The 26709-nt window shown below is 47.3% G+C and overlaps 1 protein-coding gene across 1 annotated transcript in view; it reads right to left on the reverse strand.

The window, feature by feature from the left end:
* LOC126994913 (protocadherin Fat 1-like) overlaps positions 1-25686 on the reverse strand; it is a 42250-nt gene extending 16564 nt beyond the window's left edge. Inside the window, exons 1-4 of the mRNA XM_050854184.1 lie at positions 25659-25686; positions 24383-24546; positions 22542-22746; positions 2973-3184 (exon numbers count right to left, since the gene is read on the reverse strand). Of these exons, the coding sequence (XP_050710141.1) occupies positions 2973-3184; positions 22542-22746; positions 24383-24546; positions 25659-25686 (609 nt within the window). The remainder of the gene's footprint in view (positions 1-2972; positions 3185-22541; positions 22747-24382; positions 24547-25658) is intronic.
* Between the last annotated feature and the right edge of the window lie 1023 nt (positions 25687-26709).

The raw sequence follows: 26709 nt of genomic DNA on the forward strand, positions 1-26709 counted from the left end.
TCACTGCTCCTGAATAGTGGTCAATGGAGTGTCCAAAAAGAGAGGTCAATTTCGGGAGGAGAGGTGTCCTGATACCCTCCTCTTGAAAGAGTTCAAGTCGTAGGCAGGAGGAAATACAGATGAAGGAAGATTGTTCCAGAGTTTACCAGCGTGAGGGATGAAAGAGTGAAGATGCTGGTTGACTCTTGCATAAGGGGTTTGGACAGTATAGGGATGACCATGAGTAGAAAGTCGTGTGCAGCGGGGCCGCGGTAGGGGGGGAGGCATGCAGTTAGCAAGTTCAGAAGAGCAGTCAGCATGAAAATATCGATAGAAGATAGAAAGAGAGGTAACATGGTGGCGGAATTTGAGAGGTAGAAGACTATCAGTATGAGGAGGAGAGCTGATGAGACGAAGAGCCTTTGACTCCACTCTGTCAAGGAGAGCTGTGTGAGTGGACCCCCCCCCCCCCCCCCCACACACACACACATGAGATGCATACTTCATACGAGGGCGGACAAGGCTCCTGTAAATGGATACCAACTGTGTGGGGGAGAAGAACTGGCGGAGACGGTACAGAACGCCCAGCCTAGAGGAAGCTGATTTAGTAAGAGATGAGATATGAAGCTTCCAGTTAAGATTTTGAGTTAAGGATAGACCGAGAATGTTTAGTGTTGAAGAAGGTGATAGCTGGGTGTTGTCAAAGAATAGGGGATAGTTGTTTGGAAGATTGTGTCGAGGCGGATAGGATAGTGGATAGGTGGATTTGGACCTTTAACTACCGGAGACCTTCAAAAACACTCATGAAAACCCGGCTATACTTTTCTGTGGCCTTGGGAAATAGTGGTAATGGTGGCCCGTTGCGTTTAGGAGTTTGGACCTTTAACTACCAGACCTCCAAAAACACTCATGAAAACCCAGTTAATCTTCTCTGTGGCCTTGGGAAATAGTAGCAATGGGAACCCGATGCGTTTAGGAATTTGGACCTTTAACAACCGGAAACCTCGAAAAACACCCATGAAAACCCGGTTAATCTTCTCTGTGGCCTTGGGAAATAGTGGCAATGGGAGTCCGATACGTTTAAGAATACGGACCTTCAACTAGCGGAGCCCTCGTAGCCAGCCAAGTATAGTCTGTTCACTTAAGTCTGACCCAAGCTGACAACATAAACCTAAGCGTGTTTGTAAGCACAGTGCAGATTAGCAGAAAGTGCTGCGTGAGATAAACACAAATAGAGGTTAAAGAAAACTTAGAAGCCATAGCAGTAGCCAATCAGCACTCAGCTTGCAAACACGCTTAGGTTTATGTTGTCAGCTTGGGTCGGATTTAAGTGAACAGACTATAGTGTTGTAGCTGTGGTCTTTTCTTGAGGTCGTTCGTGGCTTTGTGAATCTCAGGTTTTGTTAAGCATACGTTGATTGGGAGCTACTGATCTGATTGTTTTGTTATGTGACTGATATATAGACTCAGAACTAACTGTCTCTGTATCTTTCTCTCTACGTATCTATCTATCTATCTAAGTATGTTTCTATTCTTTCGTATCTAAGTATTTAATGTTTCTGTGTTTCTGTTCTTATTTATATTAACTGCTACGTTCGCACCCCTTATAAAAAAAGCACCCCAACCTTTTCCATTCAATGCTTTAAAAAATTTATCGAACCTATTTTCTGGGCCACAAATACGGCTCCACATTCACCTTCAAACTCGCGAAGATGACAGAGAGACTGTTTATGATGGGAGAAGAGAGTGCAAACCTTCAACCAGGGGGCTGCGTCCTTAAATATTTCTCCACTTTCACTTTCAAACTCCCAAAGATGGCGTAAGAGACTGTGTGTGATGAGAGGAAGAGAGCATGTGATAATCTGGGCCCTAATACTTCCTCACATTCACTTTTGAGACTGTTTATGGTGAGAGGGAAAGAGCGTGTAAGCCTTCAACCAAGGGGCTACTTCCATACTTCACAGTCAATTTCAGGCTCCCAAAGATGGCGTAAGAGACTGTTTGTAACGAGAGAAAGAGAACATGTGAGAATCTGGACCCAAAATACTTCCCATATTCACTTTTGAGACTGTTTATGGTGAGAGGAAAGAGCGTGTAAGCCTTCAACCAGGGGCTACTTCCTTACATACTTCATTCAATTTCAAACTCCCAAAGATGGCGGTGAGATTATTTGAGATGAGAGAAGAGCGTGTGAGAATCCGGGCCCTAAATACTTCCCCACATTCACTTTGAGACTGATTATGGTGAGAGAAGAGAGTGTATTCAACCAGGGGCTCCTTCCTTACATACTTCACATTCAATTTCAAACTCCCAAAGATGGCGGTGAGACTGTTTGAAATGAGATAAGAGAGCGTGTGAGAATCCGGGCCCTAAATACTTGCCCACATTCACTTTGAGACTGTTTATGACGAGATAAGAGTGAAAGCCTTCCGGGCCCTAAATACTTCCCCACATTCACTTTGAGACTGTTTATGACGAGAAAAGAGAGAGTGAAATCCTTCCGGGCCCTAAATACTTCCCCCACTGTACAACGTTGCCAGATTGTCGTACTCAGCCTCCTATGTTTGCCGATTTCCGACCCCAAAACTGCCTCCTCGACCCCAACAACTGCCTTCATATATAATTATCGTTAAAATGGTTCATTATATTGGTGTTTTTTGGCAATAGCTATGGCTCAGAAACCGGTAAACACGAGGCCCTGAGTACGATAATCTGGCAACGGTGCCCCCATATTCACTTTCAAACTCCTGAAGTCGGAGGTGAGACTCTATTATGATAAGAGAAGAGCGTGTAAGCCTTCAAGCAGGGGGCCACTTACCTAAATACTTCCCTACGTTTACTTTCAAACTCCCAAAATGGCGTGAGAAACTGTTTGAGATGAGAGAAGAGAGAGTATAAGAATGCGGGCTCTAAATACTTCCCCACATTCACTTTGAGACTGTTTGTGATGAGAGATAAAGAGCGTGTAAGCCTTCAAGCAGGGGGCCACTTACCCTGAAGAGCGCCTCCCGTTTCTTGGTCTTGCTGCGGGCGGGGACGGTGACGCGGTAGAGCGGCTCCAGGAACTCGGGCGGGTTGTCGTTGACGTCGCTCACGGTGATGAAGACCGGGGTGACGGAGGACAGCTGGCCGTCGCTCACCCGCACCCACAGCTCGTACTCCGCCTGTTCCTCCCTGTCCAGCGGCACCAAGGTTGTGAGGGCGCCTGGGGGAGAGGGTGTGAGTGTCGGCGGCGGGGTAGGCAAAGGGGCCAAGTTCTCGTGTGTGTGTGTGTGTGTGTGTGTGTGTGTGTGTGTGTGTGTGTGTGTGTGTGTGTGTGTGTAATGATACCACTACTACTACTACTACTACTACTACTACTATTACTGTTATTACTACTACTACTACTACTACTACCACTACTACTACAACTATTACTACTATTACTGTTATTACTACTACTACTACTGCTGCTGCTACTACTACTACTACTACAGTACTACTACTACTACTACAACTACTACTACTACTACTACTACCACTACAAATGGCAATAATAAGAATAAATGGTGTGTGGGATAATAATAATAATAATAATAATAATAATAATAATAATAATAATAATAATAATGTCGTTATTCAGAGCGTCGCGTGATGCAGTACTACAATTCCTGTCTCTTTTTAAATAGGGTTGAAGGGTTTGGTTTCCCAGCACACACCACGTAGCACATATTAGCCTTGTTCATAAAGAGATGCCGCGGTAGTATTTAGATCTTTTTGTCGTTATTCAGGGCGTCGCGTGGTGCAGTACTACAATTCGTGTCTCTTTTTAAATAGGGTTGAAGGGTTTGGTTTCCCAGCACACACCACGTAGCACATATTAGCCTTGTTCATAAAGAGATGCCGCGGTAGTATTTAGATCTTTTCGTCGTTATTCAGAGCGGCGCGTGATGCAATACTACAATTCCTGGCTCTTTTCATAATACGCTTGTGGGTTTTTGTTTCCCGCCTGGCGCCATCAAAATAGACTTACCGTATGTGTATTTTTTTTTTGTCACTATTCAGAGCGGCGCGAGATGCAATACTAAATTCTTAGCTCTTATAATATGCGTGTAGGTTTTTGTGAAGTAGGTTTTTCTTTCCCGCCAACAAGATTGACTTACCGTGTATGTATTTAGAGTTTTTTGTCATTATTCAGAGCGGCGCGTGATGCAATAATATAATTCGTGGCTCTTTGTTTTAATACGCTTGTAGGTTTTTGTGTCTCACCCCCGCCGAGCAGCACACATTGGCCTTGTTTACAAAGAGAATGCCGCGGTAATTATGAATCCCTTTGAAGCTTTTTTCCCTCGCTGCGAATGTTAGTACGAGTGAGGTAAAAACTACTCACTTACTGACATTATCACGGCAGGTTTGTGAGAGTCCACGCTCTACTACACAAGAAATTACATTATTATTACTACATGAAAGGTACTTACTGTGATGGCTTTGCACTCTGAGAGATAATTAGTTGACGGTTATAACACAATTCGAGTCATTATTCATTACTTCACTCATAAGAACTAATAATGAGAGAAAATGCAGCGGTCAACACCTATAGATAACACACACACACACACACACACACACACACACACACACACACACACACACACACAGACTCAGCAGCAATAAACGAGTGTCTAGAATGACTTAACTCTTTGACAGGAGAGTATCAAGACACCTCTTCAACCCCTTCTGAGAAACCTTTTGGAACTCTCAATCACATTCTTGGGAGCAGTAGGTTTGCGGGCTTTTTTTTTTCCTTGTTTTATATTTATTTTCCCTTAACTTTTTCTTCCTCAGATGTACACAGAAATAAACATTCTGCTACTTCTTTGCCTGTCTGCGGGTGTATCTTTGAAGCGAGGTGGTTGGTTCCCTTCGGTGAGGTTTTGCGGTCTTCATCTTCCCTTGTTTTTTATTTGTTTGCCCTTAACTTTTCTTTCCTCCGGTGTGGTTACATAGAAATTGACAGGTTGGCCCTTCCTTACCTGTCTGGGGAAGTATCTTGAAGCGAGGCAATTGGTTTCCTTCGGTGAGGTTTTACGGTCTTCATTTTCCCTTGTTTTATATTTGTTTGCCCTTAACTTTTCCTTCCTCAGGTGTGGTATACATAGAAATAAAGAGGTTGATCCTTCCTTGCCTGTCTGCGCGTGTATCTTGGAGCGAGGTAATTGGTTCCCTTCGGTGATGTTTTGCGTGCTTTTTATTTCCTTGTTTTATATTTGTTTGCCCTTAAATTTTCCTTCCTGAGATGAACACTCTCCACAAAAAGTTCTCGAACGCTTTAAGCACCATGCATTCTGAGATACACGGACGAAGAATTTAGAAACACCTCTCCCTGTGTTAACGAGTGGTAGCCCTGTGTACACATGCTCTGTGTGAAGGAGTGAGATGCCAATGGCTCAGTATTACATGCGCACTGATATGTCTTGTCGCTTGATCTCGATAATGTATTGTTAATATGCTGTGGTGTAAGGTGAAAAAAAGGTTGCCGTCCGGTGGCCGAATGGACTGCGTCTAGACGGCAAGCGGACTGCCACCAGTGGCCAACAGATGGCGGTTAACTGGTGAATGGCGACCGAATGGCGAGAGGACGCCGTCTGGTTGCCGTCAGGTAGTAGGTGGTCGCCAATGTTCGCCGTCCACTTTGTATCTGTCATTGGCCGTGGTCGGCGTCCGGTCTCCCACAAGACAGCGAGTTGTGCGGCGACCGGTGGTAGGCTGGACGGCAAATGGACGCCGTCCAATCGCCGCACGGTGGCTATCTATAAGTGGCAGTCTCATAGGCGCATGGTTGGCGCCTCCTCCCCGACCTATTGGCTGCTGCCTGCGTCTGGGCTGAGGGCGGATCGCCACCGCTCTCAACGACTGGAGGAGACTAAACGAAGTCAGGTCATTGTGGGCGGAGCGACCGTAATAAAAGGATGGCGCTCCAGTCGAAGTTCAGCATTCGCCCCAGCATCCGACTACCAGTGACCAGCCTCTCTCAACACCTCCTGCCTCCATCTGCCCACCGCAACGGCTTCTGCCACTCGTATACCTACTGTCAACAATGAAAAGGGTACATCAACTGCAGCCTCAGGAGGAAGTGGAAGATTGTTCACTCCTAGATGGTGCCCAGGAGATGGATGCGGACGAGGAAGAGGACTTAGAAGTTCATATTGTCTCCCAACACGAAGAAATCAACCCTGACGACGACGAGTCTCACATCGGCGTGAGAGCGGAAAGTCGCCAACTTGGGAGGATTATATCGACGGAGGAACCACCTGAGGAGGACAGCGACAGTGACTGCAGTGCTGGTGTTGAACGCCCCCCCAGCCCGGCTTCCACCAGCTCTTGAATGCGTCAGCTCCAGTCAGTGAGTATTGCAAGGCGTCTGGACGAAGCCCTTCTCAAGGTGGCAACCAGAATGTCCGCCAGCCCGGACATGGCACACACGTTGGACTCGGCCCTGAACTTGAGTGCCAACTCCAGGGCAGCCTTTTGCCATTGGTTGGGCATCGAGGCTAAAGGGCTGAGTGAAACATCGTGGAGGCTTTCCATGAAGGAGGCCATGACGCTTCTCCTGCAATGCTTCGAAAGGAACGTCCTACAGCAACCTGTCCAGCCTTAACCCCAGCAGCAGTAGCAGCCACATCCGCCAGTACGACCACAACACCCCCCTATGACGACGTATTACCCAGGAACACCACAACCACGGTGGCCTACAACTTCCTGGCAGGGAGTTACATCGACCCCTTATGGGGGGTTGAATCTGTCTGGTTTGAAAGAAATCATGGATCATCAATCGCTACGGCAGCCCGACCACAGGAACCAATACAGGAACAGCAGCGAGCTCAACACACCCGAACACCCAAGCCGTCGTTCTATGTAAATGTGTCATGTTCCATTTATTGTTTTGTATACATGTTCTTTTTCATTGTATTAAACCTTTAAATATCTACATTGCTTCAATAGCCTTTATCCTCGCTTACCTCATAAAATTGAACAATTATACTCTGTCCAAGTTGGTTTGAAGGTAAATGCAACACACACACACACACACACACACACACACACACACACACACACACACACTCAGACCTTGCTTGCCTTCATTGTTGTAGTATACAAACTCGGTGATTTATTTAGTTTGTTTTTGCCTCAATGTCATTAACGAGAGAGAGATTTACATAGATTTACATAGAAAATCAGACCACACAGACCCCATGGTCCAGACTTGGTGGTCTGTCCTTAAACCTAAGTGATTTTACATTAATCAGAAGACTCCAAAACGTTGCATTTCTACTCTAGTTGATATTAAGTTGAAGGAAGTGACGGTCGAGCTTATTTTTGAAGGAGTCAATCGTGTTACACTGGACCACTGACGGTGGAAGCTTATTCCATTCTCGCACTACAACGTTGGTGAAGAAAAATTTGGTGCAGTCTGAATTTACTTGTCTACATCTGAGTTTTACGCCATTGTTCCTCGTGTGCAAAGTGTCATCGATCATAAACAATGTTGATCTGTCTACATTCGTGAAACCATTAAGTATTTTAAAACATTCGATCAGATTTCCTCGAGGCGACGTTTCTCAAGAGAACATGTTAAGGGTAGAAAGCCTTTCTTCGTAGGATTTGTTGCGCAAGGAAGGGATCATTTTCGTTGCCCGACGCTGAACACCTTCTAATTTAGCAATATCCTTTGCATGGTGGGGAGACCAAAACTGTACCGCATATTCCAAGTGGGGTCTGACTAAACTGTTGTAGAGCGGGAGTATTACATCTTTATTCTTGAATAAAAGTTTCTTTTAATGAAGCCCAACATGCTGTTCGATTTAGTATCTGCATCGATGCATTGCTGTTAGCATTTGAGGTTTGACGCGAGGTTGACCCCCAAGTATTTGACGCATTGAACGCTGTTGAGGTTAACTCCTCGCATGTCGTAGTCGACCTTCTTATTCCTCGTTCCAACATGAAGGACCTGGCACTTGTCGACGTTAAAGGGCATCTCCTATCTATCCGACCAAGCTGAAATTTTGTGCAAATCCTCTTGGAGGCTTTGCCTGTCTTCGTCAGTGAGAACCGAGTTGCCAATCTTTGTGTCGTCTGCAAATTTACTAATGCGGTTATTGAGTCCAACATCCACGTCGTTGATGTAAATAATGAAGAGCACTGGGCCAAGGACCGAGCCCTGAGGACGCCACTAGTGACAGGCGCCCACTCTGAGTTAAATCCGTCAATCACTACTCTTTGTTGTCTGTTGCTCAACCAATTCGCGATCCATTGGTTTACTTGACCGTCAATACCTATTTGCTTTAATTTGTAAAGTAATTTATGATGCGGGACTTTATCAAACGCTTTCTGGAAATCAAGATAGACTACGTCCAGTGATTTGGTTACGTCATAAACAGTGAAGAGGTCGTTATAAAATGTTAATAGGTTTGATAGGCAGGATCTTTTGTTTCGGAAGCCATGTTGTGAGTCCCCAATCAATGAGTGGCTTTCAAGGTAATTCAAGGTAATTTTGTCTCTAATTATGCCCTCAAGTAGCTTACCTACAACCGAAGTTAGACTAATGGGCCTGTAATTACCTGGTACTTTTTTGTCTCCTTTCTTGAAAATCGGTGTCACGTTAGCCTTTTTCCAATCTGATGGTACGATGCCTTGTCGCAAGGACATATTGAATACGGTTGTGAGGGAGGATAGTATTTCGCTCTTTGTTTCTTTCAGCAGAGTTGGATATACTTTGTCAGGTCCAGGACTTTTATTTGTTTTAAGTGAATGGAGAGCTTTAAGGACTTCATCGGTTGTTATTTCAAAATTAGGCAATGCATGCTCGAGATTTACAATAGTACTGGTGTTGGTGGTAGCGAGAGGAAGACTGTTAGTATTAAACACCGAGGAAAAGTAATTGTTTAAGAGGTTTGCAATGTGTTGGCTGTCAGTCACTAGTGCACCGTCGCTGTTTGTTACAGGTCCAAGACCACTTTTGAGCGCCTGTCTGTTGTTTATGTAACTGACGAAAGATTTCGGCTTAATTTTACAGTTGGCTGCAATATTTTCTTCGTATCTACGCTTTGCCTGACCTACTAGTCTTTTTACTCGTCGCCTGGCATCATTATAAAGTCTAATGTTTTCGGGCGTGCTTTGTTCTTTCTTTAACCTGTAAAACAATTTTCTCTCATTGACTGATTGTTTAATTTCGCTATTAAACCACGGTGGGCTTTTATTAGTGTTAATTCGCTTCTCGAATGTGTTCTGCTGAGTGAGTAAGTGATTTTTAAGGCTTAGCCAGGCTTCCTCTACGTTGCCGTCATCTGATAGTTGTATTTCTGTTAGTTTTGTCAGTTTCTACGAAGTTAGCTCTTTTGAAATTGGGCACCTTTACTTTATTTTCAGTCACTGATGATTGAGCTTTAATGTCGACGCGCACTAATTTATGATCGCAAGAACCGAGGTGTTCTCCTACCGTGACACTACTGATTAGGTTATCTTGGGTCGTTATAACAAGGTCGAGTATATTATTTTGTCGAGTTGGCTCAGAAACCATTTGGCTTAGATAATTTTCTTCTAGAAATTCGATCATTCTATGTGACTCGCCTTCTGTACCTGACAGTGTCGCCCAGTCGATATGGGGGAGGTTAAAGTCTCCTAATATCAGTGAGTCGCTGTTATTAAGTGACTGCCTTAAGACGCTGTACATTTCAAGGTCGTCATCGAGTGATTGCCCGGGAGGTCTGTAGGTGACAGATACATTTAAGTTGACTTTTGCAATGTTTACTCGCACGCACAATTGTTCAACGTTACTGTTTCCCGGTGTTTTGTCAGTGGGTTGCAAATAGCTTTTGACATAAAGGGCGACGCCACCGCCTCTACGGTTTACACGATCTTTGTTGAAGAGTCTGTAGCCATCTATGTTGTATTCGGAACTTAAATCAAGAGAGAGAGAGAGAGAGAGAGAGTCAGCAGTCACAGGGAGAGGACGTACGATCGACGCTGAGTAGCCACACCTGAGGTGACCTCAGGCTTCCCAGACGCCCTCACCACCTACAACACCACTTCATCACCACCACTGCAACGTGTTCTGTGTAGTGAAAAGTGTGTAGTGCCCTGTGAACAGTGCAGTGGAGTGTTTTTAAGGACAGTGTGTATAACAGCAAGGTGTACGCCAGCCAGCGGGGTCACTGTGGCGCGTCCTGCCTCCTTGACCCAGCCTTTGTTGCCTGACCCCATACGCTCAGAGGATTTAAATCCCCTGGGACGTCCTCTCCACCCCCTCCACAGCTGCACTGCGTTCCACAAGAGATTAAGTGCGGCCACCCTCCTACGTGGCCCCACCCTGACCTGACCTCTCCCACATCTTACCATCTCGCACGCACATGGCTGGCTCTATCCCTCCACACAGCAAAATTGCCTGGGCCGGCCAAGCAGGCTTTCCTGGCGCCAGATACTGCTGCATCTGCAGCTACTCTACACGAGACAAGCCTGTAACGCCCTGCACCGGGGAAAACTGCCCGAACTCTGTGTGCCGTGAGTGTTTCTCAGACGCCGAGTTCTGCTGCTCCCAGACAACTGAACTAAGGCGTGCCCGCTGCTTCTCCCGGCCGGTGACTCACGAGGTGACCTCAACCACCATCTCGGAGCCCGAGGAAGCCAACCACGAGAACGTAGATGAACAAGGCGAACAAGACGTGCAGGTGGAAGAGCCAGAAAACATCGTACAGCATCTCATTGCTTCCTCCAGCAAGGAGGAGCTCGCAAGGCGTCTCGTTCAGCTCCAGCAAGAGACTCAGAGGCAGAAACTAATCATTACAAGATACAAGGAGGAAAAAAAGCTTGTCCTGAATCAAAAAGTCGTAATAGCAAAAACTCTAAGTCTCCTTGAACAGATCGAAACCTCTGAGTTGGAGCAGAATCACCCACAAATTGCCAACATCGCCACGAGTGCACTACCCAGCAAGATTGACACAGACTGGGGGGAAGTGTGCTCCGAATCCCTCTCCTGGCGAAACTGGTGGACGTCAGGCAGGCCACGCAAACTCGCCAAACTCGTGGACTGCTTGCCTCCCTCACCTAGCGTCGAAGTCGCCATTGGCTCGGACAGCAGCAACACCTCCACAACCTCCGACGACACCACCACCACTACCAGCACCGCGAGCGGAGGCGCAGCTCAGGCCAGCGAGCGCGAGGACACAGACGCCAGCAGCAACAACCGCGGCTCCCCTCGCTCCCGCCCTAGTGACGGTGACGCTGACGGCGCAACAAGAAGAGGGAACAGTCGAGACAACGTCCGGGGAGTACACTCCAACCGACAACCGCAGAGGTGGCGAGGAGCAAACAGGAGGCAGCAGCAGGAGGCGGAGAGACATCCATCAAACGCTGCTCACAGCGGTTCCTCTCGACAGACTCCTCCCCCACCTCGTCGTCACCCGGCCAGACAAGGCCACCACAGCCGACCCGCCCACGGACACCAACCCGCTCCTCGACGCCGCGACAAGGTGTGTGACTACTGCTCCCGTCGGGGACACGCAGCAGAGGAGTGTCACGCGAGGGCTGCAGACGAGAGGCAAGAACACCTCCTCAGACGTGTGATTGCTGAGGTTAGGCAGCCTGTCTCCAGTCACCTGCCCCCTCCACCGGGACCCTCACACATCGCGCCACAGCCTCCTTCCTGGGGCCATACACCTGGCTGGCAGTGGTCGACCCCTCCCTCCTACCTGAGTAGCTCCAGCACCCATCACCAACTCAGGTAGGATGGCAGACACGCCGAGGACTCGTCACCAGCTGGTGCTTCTCTCCGCCAACGTGCGAGGCCTCCGCACCAACATCGGGGACCTGACCCACAGCTTTGTCCTGAGGCACCGCGTGGACATAGCTGTGGTGACTGAAACGTGGCTCAACAGTGAGGTGGAGTTATCCTTCGGCAGGATTCCAGGCTACACCCACTGGATCAGGAGAGACCGGCAGGGAAGACAAGGCGGCGGTGTGGCAGTGTGCCTCAAGGAAGGTGTGCAGGCCCAGAGACTTGAAGTAGAGACACCACCCACGACAGAGGCGGTGTTTCTCAAAGTAATTCTGGCAGATGGCACTGCCCTCCTCCTGTGTGCCATGTACCGCCCCCCAAGGCAAGGGCCTGCCCCCCTGGATTTTCTGACGGAGCAAATGGACGACCTGCTGACTCGCCATCGCTGCAGGCATGTCCTAATCGTGGGCGACTTAAACCAGCACATGGAGGGAGCCGCCTACGAGAATCTCCTGACGGTGCAGGGTCTGACAGATCATGTCACCTTCCCGACCCATGAGCGAGGCGGGAAGCTGGATCCCGTTATCTCGGACCTGGGAGAGGGCAGGGTCACGTGCCAACAGCTTGGGCCGGTAGGCAGCTCTGACCACCACGCCATCCTGACCCGAGCAGACGTGGGCGTGGCGCGGGATGAGGCCACTTCCCACACTATCTGGCTGTGGGACAGAGCTGACTGGCCCTCCCTTAAAAGAGACCTGCAGCAGACAGACTGGCACACCCTTCTGTCTGGGCGAGCAGAGCCCATGGCGAAGGCCTTTACTGAACGTCTCAAAGCTCTCCAACGAGAGCACATACCACACCGCCAGTACACCTCCAAGCCCACCGATCAGCCCTGGTTTGGTTACCGCTGCCGCCTTGCTGCAGAAAGAAAATATTCTGCGTGGCTCCGCTACAAAAGGAGCCCAACGCGCCGCAACAAAGCCCTGCATCGAGCAGCGTGCAAAAATATGGTGGCCACCAGTAAATGGGCGAAACGGAGGTGGGAAAGAGACCTCCGCGCCAAGCTGTGCGGGCCAGGGGTGGGCAGCAAGACCTGGTGGACCCTTGTTAAGGAAAAGCAAGGCAGCAGCCACCAAGAAACAATCCCTCCCCTCACCAAGCAGGACGGCACCACAGCCACCAGCAGCAGGGAGAAGGCAGAGCTCCTGGCTGACCTTTTCTCAGCCAAGATGTCCGTCGCCGACCCCACCAGACCTCCACCACAACTGCCACCGGAATGCAACCAGACCCTGACAGAGGTTGCGGTACACCGGGAGCAAGTGGAGCGCCTTCTAAGAGCGGTGGACGTCAGGAAGGCCACTGGTCCTGACAACGTTAGCCCACATGTGCTGCGTCACTGCTCCAGTGAGCTGGCAGGACCCCTCTCGGAGGTGTTCGGGGCCTGTGTCCGGGAGAACACCTGGCCCTCTATATGGAAAGAGGCTCGCGTGGTGCCGGTTCACAAAAAGCGGGCCAGATCTGACCCTGCCAACTACAGGCCTATCTCCCTCCTGTCTGTAGTTGGAAAAATCTTCGAGAGAATAGTGGTGGAGGCCATCACCCGCCACCTCGAGAACAACGCCCTCATCACTGACCAGCAGTTTGGGTTCAGATCTGGCCGCTCCACTTCAGACCTCCTGCTGCTCCTCTCCAGGGATTGGCAGGACTCGCTAGACACCGGCCTGGATACCATTGTCGTCGCTCTCGACATCGCGGGTACCTTTTGACCGGGTGTGGCACGCGGGCTTGCTGGAGAAGCTTCGTGCCAAAGGCATCCAAGGACACCTGCTGATGCTGATGAGCGACTACCTTCAAGGAAGAAGCCTCTACGTCGTCGTCGGCGGCCAGCAGTCCAAGGACCTCCCAGTGGGTGCCTCAGTCCCTCAGGGATCTGTGCTGGGACTTGTCCTCTGGAATCTGTACATCGACGACCTTCTCAGGAGTCTGCCAGCAGTCTCTGCATACGCTGACGACTGCACGCTCTCCCTCTCCTACCCTCACCAAGAAAGCCAGCAAGCGGTTGCTGAGGTCAACCAGCAACTACGCTTGATACGGGAGTGGGGGGAGCGCTGGCAGGTGAACTTTGCTCCTGAGAAGACTCAGGCGATGGTGATCTCTCGGTCCCCGGCAGCCACACAAGCTGTCGAAGGAAGGGTGATGTTTGGCTCCGTCACCCTCCCGCTCCAGGATTACGTCAGGATCCTCAGGTGGACTTGGACCGAGCTGCGCTTCGACCGCCACCTGAAACACGTCGCCCACCAAGCCTCCCTACGTGTCTCTGCCCTTCGTAGAGTGGCTAATTTCCTCGACAAGCGAGGAATTATGCTCCTCTACAAGGCCCAGGTAAGATCCTACCTGGAGTACGGGGCTCTGACCTGGATGTCCAGCGCTGCCACACACCTGCAGAGACTGGACAAGGTGGAGCGACGGGTGCAGCGACTGTTACAGGAGAACAACCCCCAGCCGCCCCCTCAGGATATTATACATCTAGACACTCTGGAGCACCGCCGGGACGTCGCTGCGCTGGTGGTGTTCCACAAGGCCCAGGTACAAGGAGTACCACACCTGGCGAGACTGAGGCTCCCCCCGCGAGAGGCTGTGAGAGATACGAGAACGGTACTCTCCAGCCACGAGCAGGTCGGGTGCCGAGGTCACGCCAGCCAGCACCAACGGACCTTCACCTCCAGGGTGTCCCGCCTGTGGAACACATTCACTGCAGCAGGGCCAACAGTGAGGGAAATGTCCACCCAGCAGGTAAAAGTGGCTGCTCACAGGTGGCGAAGAACATGCCCCACACCACTAGTGATAGTAAATACACAGTGAGCAAGTGTAAAGGGCTTTTAAAATAATGCACGAGAAAAAGTGACATTTTAAGCCCTAAAAAGTGCATAGAGAAACATATGCTACTCGAACGATCGCATAAAGTGTCGTCGGCGAAATACAAATATGTTGTGTACTATAGATTCGGCAGTTTAAATAATAAAAGAGAGAGAGATTTACATAGATTTACATAGAAAATCAGACCACACAGACCCCATGGTCCAGACTTGGTGGTCTGTCCTTAAACCTAAGTGATTTTACATTAATCAGAAGACTCCAAAACGTTGCATTTCTACTCTAGTTGATATTAAGTTGAAGGAAGTGACGGTCGAGCTTATTTTTGAAGGAGTCAATCGTGTTACACTGGACCACTGATGATAGGAGCTTATTCCATTCTCGCACTACAACGTTGGTGAAGAAAAATTTGGTGCAGTCTGAATTTACTTGTCTACATCTGAGTTTTACGCCATTGTTCCTCGTGCGCAAAGTGTCATCGATCATAAACAATGTTGATCTGTCTACATTCGTGAAACCATTAAGTATTTTAAAACATTCGATCAGTTTTCCTCGGAGGCGACGTTTCTCAAGAGAACATGTTAAGGGTAGAAAGCCTTTCTTCGTAGGATTTGTTGCGCAAGGAAGGATAATTTTCGTTGCCGACGCTGAACACCTTCTAATTTAGCAATATCCTTTGCATGGTGGGAGACCAAAACTGTACCGCATATTCCAAGTGGGGTCTGACTAAACTGTTGTAGAGCAGTATTACATCTTTATTCTTAAATAAAAGTTTCTTTTAATGAAGCCCAGCATTCTGTTCGCTTTATTTGCTGCATCGATGCATTGCTGTGAGAATTTGGGGTTTGACGCGATTTTGACACCAAGTCATTGACGCATTGAACGCTTTTGAGTTTAACGCCACGCATTTCGTAATCAAACTTCTTATTCCTCGTTCCAACTTGAAGGACCTGGCACTTGTCTACGTTAAAGGGCATCTCCCATCTATCCGACCAAGCTGAAATTTTGTGCAAATCCTCTTGGAGGCTCTGCCTGTCTTCGTCAGTGAGAACCGAGTTACCAATCTTTGTGTCGTCTGCAAATTTACTAATGCGGTTATTGAGTCCAACATCCACGTCGTTGATGTAAATAATGAAGAGCACTGGGCCAAGAACCGAGCCCTGAGGGACGCCACTAGTGACAGGCGCCCACTCTGAGTTAAATCCGTCAATCACTACTCTTTGTTGTCTGTTGCTCAACCAATTCGCGATCCATTGGTTTACCTGACCGTCAATACCGATTTGCTTTAATTTGTAAAGTAATTTATGATGCGGGACTTTATCAAACGCTTTCTGGAAATCAAGATAGACTACGTCCAGTGATTTGGTTACGTCATAAACAGTGAAGAGGTCGTTATAAAAGGTTAATAGATTTGATAGGCAGGATCTTTTGTTTCGGAAGCCATGTTGTGAGTCCCCAATTAATGAGTGGCTTTCAAGGTAACTCACAATTTTGTCTCTAATTATGCCCTCAAGTAGCTTACCTACAACCGAAGTTAGACTAATGGGCCTGTAATTACCTGGTACTTTTTTGTCTCCTTTCTTAAAAATCGGTGTCACGTTAGCCTTTTTCCAATCTGAAGGGACAATGCCTTGTCGCAAGGACATATTGAATACGGTTGGATATACTTTATCAGGTCCAGGACTTTTATTTGTTTTAAGTGATTTGAGGGCTTTAAGGACTTCATCGGGTTTTATTTCAAAGTTAGACAATGCATGCTCGGGATTTACATTAGTACTGGTGTTGATGGTGGTGGTGGGAGGACTGTTATTATTAAAAACCGAGGAAAAGTAATTATTTAATAGGTTTGCAACGTGTTGGCTGTCAGTTACTAGTGCACCGTCGCTGTTTGTTAAAGGTCCAATTCCACTTCTGATCGCCTTTCTGTTGTTTATGTAACTGAAGAAGGATTTCGGATTATTTTTACAGTTGGCTGCAATATTTTCTTCATATCTACGCTTTGCCTGATGCACTAATCTTTTTACTCGTCGCCTTGCATCATTGTAAAGTCTAATGTTTTCGGGCGTGCTTTGGTCATTCTTTAACCTGTAAGACAATTTTCTCTCCTTGACTGAGTGTTTAATTTCGCTATTAAACCAAGGTGGACTTTTATTAGTGTTAATTCGCTTCTCGCACAAGGGGACAAATGTGTCCTGCTGAGTGAGTAAGTGATTTTTAAAGTTTAGCCAGGCGTCCTCTACATTGCCGTCATCTGATAGTTGCATATCTATTAGTTTTCGTCGGATTTCTACGAAGTTGGCTCTTTTGAAATTGGGCACCTTAACTTTATTTTCAGTCACCGATGTTTGAGCTCTAATGTCAACGCGCACTAGTTTATGATCGCAGGAACCGAGGTGTTCTCCTACCGTGACATTACTGACTAGGTTATCTTGGGTCGCTATAACAAGGTCAAGTATGTTATTTTGTCGAGTTGGTTCAGAAACCATTTGGCTTAGATAATTTTCCTCTAGAAATTCGATCATTCTATGGGACTCACCTTCTGTACCCGACAGTGTCGCCCAGTCGATATGGGGGAGGTTAAAGTCTCCTAGTATCAGTGAGTCGCTGTTATTAAGTGACTGCCTTAAGACGCTGTACATTTCAAGATCGCTATCAAGTGATTGCCCCGGAGGCCTGTAAGTGACAGATATATTTAAATTGACTTTTGCAATGTTTACTCGCACGCACAAATGTTCAACGTTACTGTTTCTTGGTGTTTTGTCAGTAGGTTGCAAGTAGCTTTTGACAAAAAGGGCGACACCACCCCTCTACGGTTTACACGATCATTGTTGAAGAATCTGTAGCCATCTATGTTGTATTCGGAACTTAAATCAATATTAGTGGTGTCGATAAATGTTTCGGTTATAGCAATTACGTTAAAGTTTTCTGTCAGAGCAAGACATCGCAGTTCATCAAATTTGTTTCTTAGGCTACGCGCATTGAAACTAAGGACTCTTAGGTTATCTTGAAGCTTGGTAATAGAGGTACTGGAGGGTTCAATGTTACGAGTCTGTTGCGGTGTATGGTGTCTATTTACACGGGCGGGATGGAAGGACGTGGCTGGGAGTCGTTTTTTGTTGTTCGGGCGTTACGTACGGCGTTGTTGAGGAGCCTTCCGAATCTGGCTGCCCCGATGGGGGACAGGTGTATGCCGTCCTAAAGAGAGAGAGAGAGAGAGAGAGAGAGAGAGAGAGAGAGAGAGAGAGAGAGAGAGAGAGAGAGAGAGGGGGAATGGGGAGGTCTACTTCCTCCACTCCCTGCCTCCCTCCATTCCCTGCCTCCCTCCACTCCCTGCTTGTCTCACTCGAACCTAACCTGTCATGTGCCAGGTGTTTGTCACGTCAGATCACAATCCATCTGGGTTTCTGCAGTATGAAATTTACAGGTGAGGTATTCATATGCCCCATATTATCATTATGGGGAGAGAATAATAATAGTATTATTATTACTACTACTACTACTAATAATAACAATAATTTATTTCCACTGAACATGGTTATTGTTACAATTACTCGGACATATTGTAAGGTACGTAATTAAAATCATATATATAGTTCTACAGAATATTAGGTGCTACTTTAGCGTGCGGTCTACCCCAGTATTACAGTCTACCCCAGCATTTGTAGCTACATAATGACATGACCTGATTCCCGAGACCTCATCTGATGCTGTATTGTTACCTGAGTACTCCTGACCTGTCCAGATTCAACTGACCTGTCTCCGGCGGAAGCAGCTTATGTTGTCATGTCACCTGAAGGCTCCTGGCCGGTCTATATATAATGACAATCAACGAACACCCACATCACTATCCTCCTTATTTTGAGGTCCATAACACACACACACACACACACACACACACACACACACACACACACACACACACACACACACACACACACACTCCGGTAGCTCAATCTGTTAGAGCGCCGTGCTGCAAGGCTTCACGGCCAAACAGGCGGCGGTTAGAGTCCCGCTTAAGCCGGATTCTTTCCGTTGACTAGGAGTGGTTACTGTCCCCCCCCCCCCCACACACACACACATACACACACACACACACATACATATATATATATATATATATATATATATATATATATATATGTATATATATATATATATATATATATATATATATATATATATATATATATATATATATATATATATATATATATATATATATATATATTTATATATATATATATATATATATATATATATATATATATATATATATATATATATATATATATAGACATATATACACACACACACACACACACACACACACACACACACACACACACACACACACACACACACACACACACACACACACACACACACACTTCAACTACACTTTGCAAATACACCGTGAGGTTAATTATGTATTAGGTAATATTCTTAAAAACTTTGATTTAAAATGGAGTACGTTTTTCGTTTCTTTGATGTCAGGAGGTGATTGATTATTTATTTCATGAGCTGCTTCACTTGTAGCTCTAGATCCCGACAGTATTAGTTTGGGGACATATATGTTTTGTTGTTGACTTGTCCACGGTAATTTATTTCTTTATATTTAGACGTTTAAGTTAATTTAGTATTGGTGTGACGTGATAATACTTCCGAGCACTGCCATCTGGAGAGAGAGGTGGAGGGAGGCAGGGAGTGGAGAGGTCCACTCCCTGCATTCTTTACCTTTCTCCACTCCCTGCTTCAATCCACTCCCTCCCTCTCTCCCATGGAGATAATATAAAGGGTGGAGTCGAACCGGTCGTAAAAAAGGTTGCCGTCCGGTGGCCGAATGGACTGCGTCTGGACGGCAAGCGGACTGCCACCGGTGGCCGACAGGTGACCATTAACTGTTGAACGACGACCGGATGGCAAGCGGACGCCGCCTGGTTGCCGTCAGATAGTAGGAGGTCGCTGATGGTCGCCGTCCACTTTTCATCTGTCACTGGCCGTGGTCGACGTCTGGCCTTCCACCACACGGCGAGTTGTGCGGCGACCGGTGGTAGATCAAACCACCCTTGCCCGGAAATGAGGTACATTCCTGAGCAGTGACGTCCCACGCCCCTCAGCCCGCCCAAGCTCCGTCCCGACTCAACCTGCTCCACGGGTCAAGCACACGGCCAAATGTGTATGGGTCACCTCTGCCTAACCAAAATAAATTACTGCAGGATTTGATGTGAAAGGCAGTAACAGTGAGAGTCTGTAGAGCTAATGGCTTTTATCCATTTAAAAAAGAATTGTTAATTTCATCTCCTGCTCTGCTCAGGGTGATGGAAATGCTTTAGAACGAATATAATGCAACATACATACTAACAACAGGTTAAACCAAGATTGCTTGGAGCATTTTTTGCATGTCTGCGGCATATAGGGGACGGGGGGGGGCGCCTCACAAATATCCGTCCTTTGCTGCAGTGAAGCACAGAATACTTTAATTTATTTCATTAGAAATAAGAATGAGAAATGTGTAATATAACTGGGTGATAATATAATATACTGTAACACGTCAGTAGCAGGTGGTTTAGGGAGGTCGCCGTCCTCATTGCGACAGGACGCGTACTGGTCCTTGCCTGTCGGTCACCGGTCGGCGTATGGGGTGCGTCTTGGCCTGACTAAAGGTGCGAGGTCAAGGTGTGAATCTTACCATGGTCGCCGTCCGGCCACCCACTGGACGGACACTAAACGACCGCCGGTAGCCGTTCGGTCGCACGACTACTTTGCCACCTATGTGGTCGGGGAGCGGTGGGTGTGATTCGCAGCCTTTTGGGGTCGCAGGTGGTCGTTAGCAGGTCGTAAAGTCAGTGTGACTGTAGCTTTAGCAGGTCGTAAAGTCAGTGTGACTGTAGCTTTAGCAGGTCGTGAAGTCATCACGAACTTGTTGCGTCAGGCGCAGCACGGGCAGGGACAAGTGAGGTGCAAGTGGGGCTGTCATCGTCGGTGTGTACAGTGAACGTATAGGTAAAAGTGTGATCGCCGCCCCAGACTGTGCAGGTTTTTATACGACACATACAGGACGCCGACCACTGTGGTATCTGTCGGCGTCCGGGTGGCGTCTTGTGGCAGGCCATCGCCGTGTTGTTGTTGCCGATCCCTACAGACCGGACGGCGTCGATCGTGTGACCGGTGGTCTACTGGACGGCAACCGACATACGACCGGTCGTTACGGGAGATCGCCGTCTTCATTGCGACAGACCGCCTAGCGGTCGCCGATCATCGGCGACCGGTACGCGGCCTGTCGGCAACCGGTCGGTGCATGGTGGGCGTCTTGACGTGGCTCCAAGTGTCAGGTCAAGGTGCAAATTTTACCATGGTCGCCGTCCGGCCACCCTCTGAACTTACACCGGACGCCCGCCGGTAGCCGTTCGGTAGCACGACTGCTCGGCCAACCAGCGTGGTCGGGAAGCGGTGGGTGTCAATCGCAGCATTTTGGGGTCGCTGGTGGTCGTTATCAGGTCGCAGGGTCAGTGTGACTATAGCTTAACCGTATTTTTATAATTGGTTATATGTTGCGGTGATAATTCCTCACCACCAGTGCGTTTTATCGTCTGTAGGATGACGGCATTCTGGTATTAACTAATTTAGCACCGGGTCACTGACATTAGGTCGTCATTGCGTTACAGAAATCATAGACAATTTTTTTGAGGCTGTCGTGAGGATAAAAAAAACAATTGTAACCCATTCCGCTTCAGGACGTTATCAGTCAGTTTAAATGCTGTGGCTGACGTCATTCCTATTCAAATGAGGGAATGATAATTCCAGGTGGTAGTTTGAGTATAACTGCCAGTAAAAGTATGTAAAATTAAAATATCTGCCAAAATCATTACTTAAACCACATACTGCGACACCTTGGTTAAGTGTAAGATATATGAGGATGAGAGGCACTGATATAATAATGAGTGTATGCACCGCCTGCGCCGATTATCTGTTAAGTCTGCTTCGAAGCTTCGAGGCGTGTCACTAGTGGAGCCTGTTTCCACATACCTGTTGGCCCATAGTTATACAGTAGAGATGGACACACCAATCCGCCGTGCTGTTTGGAGATAACTGAGGCCTTGAGTGTGAAGAATAATAATGATTGCGCCGGTCTTGTGGGGTCTCCACTGAAACTAACTAACGCATGACTTACTGCGGCCATCAACACAGGATCGAGGCGTATCATATACAATAATGGATTCAGATGCGTCATCACAATCAGGGGTGCCAACCATTCCGAGGCGACTAGTTGCAATCGATTCATTTTCACATCCATCGTGCCAAGGTGTTCGAAAACTTTTTGTTAAGAGTGTTCACAAAAATAGACAGGTTGCTCTTTCCTTGCCTGTCTGCGGGTGTATCTTGAAGCGCGCTAATGGGTTCACTTTGGTAATGTTTTGCAGACTTTTCTTCCCCTGTTTATATTTTGTTTGCCCTTAAATTGCTTCCTCGGATGTAAACAAGAATAAACAGGCTGGCCCTTACTAACCTGTTTGCGGGGGTATCTTGAAGCGGAGTAATTGGTTCCCTTTGGTGACGTTTTGCGGTCTTTTCTTTCCCCTGTTTCTGTTTCCACTGCAAAAGTTTTTTTTCTTCCGCACCGAGCTGACACTGATAAGCTATTCATTGGAAGTGCAATGTTCTTACTTCAATAATTTCTTTACACCTATATTTCCTTATCTCATTCGACGTGAAAATGCATTTGTAATAGTTGAAAACGCTTTGTTTCTCTCGGATATTAATAAAATTAAAACAGGCCGCTCCCTTCCTTACCTGTCCGCTGGCGGATCTTGAAGCGTGCTGGTTGGTTCCCTTTGGTGATGTCTGGGGGGCTATTTTTCACCCTGTTTTTGTTTTTCTTTGCACTTGACTTTTGCGTCCACGGATGTAAACAAAGATAAACAAGTTCCCCCTTCCTTACCTGTCTGCGGGTGTATCTTGAAGCGCGCCAGTTGGTTCCCTTTGGTGATGGCGAAGGAGATGTTGGAGGGCGCCAGGTCGCCGTCCGAGGCCCGCAGCGCTATGACGGAGGTGTCCGGCGGCAGGTTCTCGGCCACGTAGGTGTGGTAGGCGGGCTCCTCCGTCTGGGGCATGTGGTCGTTCACGTCCTCGACCTCCACGAAGACCTGAAGGAGGATTGGTTTAAAGGTAGGATGGTGGGAGGGTACTGTGTGTGTGTGTGTGTGTGTGTGTGTGTGTGTGTGTGTGTGTGTGTTTACAGCAAGAGAGGCAGTTCAAGAGTAAAAAACAAAACAAAACAAAAAACAACAACAAAATAAAGTACGCTGTGTGTGTGTGTGTGTGTGTGTGTGTGTGTGTGTGTGTGTGTGTGTGTGTGTGTGTGTGTGTGTGTGTGTGTTCCAACCTTCACTCATGTCAACTTCTCCTCCAGGTCAAACATCTCTCTCATTTTTAACATTTCATGGAGAGACCCAATTTCTCAGTCCATGAATAACCTTTGCCATTCTAACCTGAGCTGAAAAAAAAATCTATGCCCACTGTGCTTATGTGAAAATATAAACTGCGCGGCACATTCAAGATAGTGCCTGACTAACTCTACAGAGGATAACCCCAGGGCAGTCTTCTTAAAGCCTCCCGTCTCCTAGGGCTGAGGATCAAGATGGGGTATGACTACTTATACATAGGATAACCCAAGGGGAGTCTTTTTAAAGTTTCCTGTCCCTTAGAGGCTGAGAATCAGGATGCTACACAGGATAACCCCAGGCCAGTCTACTTAAGGCTCCATGTCCCCAAGAGGCAAAGAATGTTGTGGGCAGAGGGGCGATGAAAGCCACAAATCCAGCTGACTCCTCTCCTCCGCCCTCCTTTTGATTCAACTATGGGAGCCGGTTGAATGGGTCGCTTTTATCAGGTCCAGGCTCAAAAGGGTTCTGGGGCGCGAATATCATTTCCACCATTCTGCCGCGGTGCATCACACAACGCCCAGACAGACCCGACGCTCTCCACAAGGCAGGGTCGGGTTATATTTTCACGTAAGCACAGTGGGCAGAAATTTTTCCTACATATCAGGTTAGAATGGCAAAGATTATTCATGGACTCAGAAACTGGGTAACTCATTAGAAGTTGAGTCCACGAAATGTTTAAAATGAGAGATGTTTGACTTGGACAAGAGGTTGGCATAAGTGAAGGTTGGAACGCGCGCGCGCACACACACACACACACACACACACACACACACACACACACACACACACACACACACACACACACACACACACACACACACACACACACACACACACACACACACACACACACAGCGGCACAGGTATTTCCGTCCCGAGTCTCTCTTTTCAGTCAGAGCCGCTAGATATTTTTTCGTACTGGTTGTGGTTTTGTGGTTTACAGGATTTCCAGCTCTATTAACCAGACAAGGGTTTGGTTGACTGATTATGAACAGACAGCTGAATGTCACAGTTAATATTGACATGCACATTATAGTAAGCAATCTTAGCGTAATGAGATGCTAAAAAAATGTAAATATTTAATGTAATTTGTAATAATTTTGATGATGAGGAACACCAAGAATATGAAGGATTCTCACGCACAGACATTCTCTCTCTCTCTCTCTCTCTCTCTCTCTCTCTCTCTCTCTCTCTCTCTCTCTCTCTCTCTCTCTCTCTCTCTCTCTCTCTCTCTCTCTCTCTCTCTCTCTCTCTCTCTCTCTCTCTCTCTCTCTCTCTCTCTCTCTCTCAAACACACACACACACACACACACACACAGCGGGAGGCGTCACTCACGTGGCAGGTGTCGGTGAGGGGCGCCGCTCCCCCGTCGGACACCACGATGGACAGCCAGTAGCCGCGCGCCGTCTCCCTGTCCAGCGCCACCACCGTCCGCACCACGCCTGGAACAAGACTGTATGTTAGGGACCAGAACAGACACAACAGGTGGAGGGGAGAAGCTCAAGAGGAGGACAGAGATTTAGATGGAGGGACGGGATTGGGAGAGATATGAGGCAGCTGGGTCTGGACGAAGTGGATGCAGAGGACAGAAGATACTGGCGACAACATACAAGGATGGCCGACACCAGTAGGGATTAAGGCAGAGAAGAAGAAAGAACCAAAACCAGACCTGTACGAGATATACACTCAATTCTTTCTCTCCACTTGATCTTCTATCTTCCTCTCGCTCCTCCCCTCCCCACCACTTCAAGCATTAAGCTCCATATTTTTAAACATGTCGGGCTCCCATTACGACTGTTTCCTAAGGACACAGAGAAGGTTAACCGGGTTTTCATGAGTGACTTTCCCGTTCAAGGTGCAGAGGACGTGTAAAACTATTTCAAGCATCACAAAACAGCTCATGAAAATCAACAACTACGACTAATCCCTAAGGCCACAGAGGCCACAGAGAAGGTTAACCAGGTTTTCATGAGTGACGTTATCCGTTCAAGAAGCATAAGTCGTGTAAAACTATCACTGGGATCACAAAACAGTCCATGAAAGGCCCAGCAACTTCTTAAACGTATCGGGCTCCCATTACGACCATTTCCCAAGACCACAGAGAATATTAACCGGGTTTTCATGGGTGACTTTCCCGTTCAAGGTGCAGAGGACGTACAACTATCACTGGCATCACAAAACAGCCATGAAAATCCCAGCAACTACGACTAATTCCTAAGGCCACAGAGACGATTAACCGTTCACGAAGCTGAAGTCGTGTAAAACTATCTCTGGCATCAAAAACAGTCCATGGAAGGCCCAGCAACCAGCCAAGAGAAGATGGCGCCACTATAAACACTTGCCTGCGCCATGACGGGCTGGGGCCGAATACCATTCAGGCCCCTCAAGCAAGCCTACCGGCGCAATAGGCGGAGACATAAAAAAAAAAAACTTCTACGAGAGGCTTTTCGAACAGACGAACTGAGGCGCCCAGACGTTTAGGAATACGAGCGTAGAAATCTGTCGACCCTGGGATAATACTACCACCATATTAATTCACAGATAGACGACACGAGCTTGATGCAAACTTTAAGCTGCGGGGATGAAGGAAATGAAATTGTAAGGAAGTCACCGGCGAAACGAAAACACGCTGAAGACATGTTTGGAAATTAGCTCTTTACCAAAACTTATAATTAGGAAATGAGTCGAACGTAAGCTCCCCCCCCCTCTCTCTCTCTCTCTCTCTCTCTCTCTCTCTCTCTCTCTCTCTCTCTCTCTCTCTCTCTCTCTCTCTCTCTCTCTCTCTCTCTCTCTCTCTCTCTCTCTCTCTGTCTGTCTGCCAGCCACCCTGTGTCTGTCTGTCTGTCTGTCTCTCTCTCTCTCTAGTGGCGTTCCTCAGGGCTCGGTTCTTGGCCCAGTGCTCTTCATTATTTACATCAACGATGTGGATGTTGGAATCAATAATCTCATTAGTAAATTTGCAGACGACACAAAGATTGATAACTCGGTTCTCACTGACGAAAACAGATAAAGACTCCAAGAGGATTTGTATAAAATTTCAGCTTGGTCTGATAGATGGGAGATGCTCTATAATGTAGACAAGTGCCAGGTCCTTCAAGTCGGAAGAAGAAATAAGAAGTTCGATTACGAAATGCGCGGCGTCAAACTCAAAAGCGTTCAGTGCGTTAAGGACTTGGGGGTCAAAATCACGTCAGACCTCAAATTTTCACAGCAATGCATCGATGCAGTAAATAAAGCGAACAGAATGTTGGGCTTCATAAAAACAACAACTTTTTATTAAAAAAATAGAGAAGTAATACTTCCGCTCTACAATTGTTTAGTCAGACCCCACTTGCAATATGCGGTACAGTTTTGGTCTCCCCACCATGCAAAGGACATTGCTAAATTAGAAGGTGTTCAGCGTCGGGCAACAAAAATGATCCCTTCCTTGTGCTACAAATCCTACGAAGAAAGGCTTTCCACCCTTAACATGTTCTCTCTTGAGAAACGTCGCCTCCGAGGAAAACTGATCAAACGTTTTAAAATACTTAATGGATTTACGAATGTGGACAGATCAAAATAGTTTATGATCGATGACACTTTGCGAACGAGGAACAATGGCGTAAAACTCAAATGTAGACAAGTAAATTCAGACGGCACCAAATTTTTCTTCAACAACGTTG

This window comes from Eriocheir sinensis, unplaced genomic scaffold (assembly GCF_024679095.1).
Source record: "Eriocheir sinensis breed Jianghai 21 unplaced genomic scaffold, ASM2467909v1 Scaffold919, whole genome shotgun sequence".
In the NCBI taxonomy this organism is placed as follows: Eukaryota; Metazoa; Arthropoda; class Malacostraca; order Decapoda; family Varunidae; genus Eriocheir; species Eriocheir sinensis.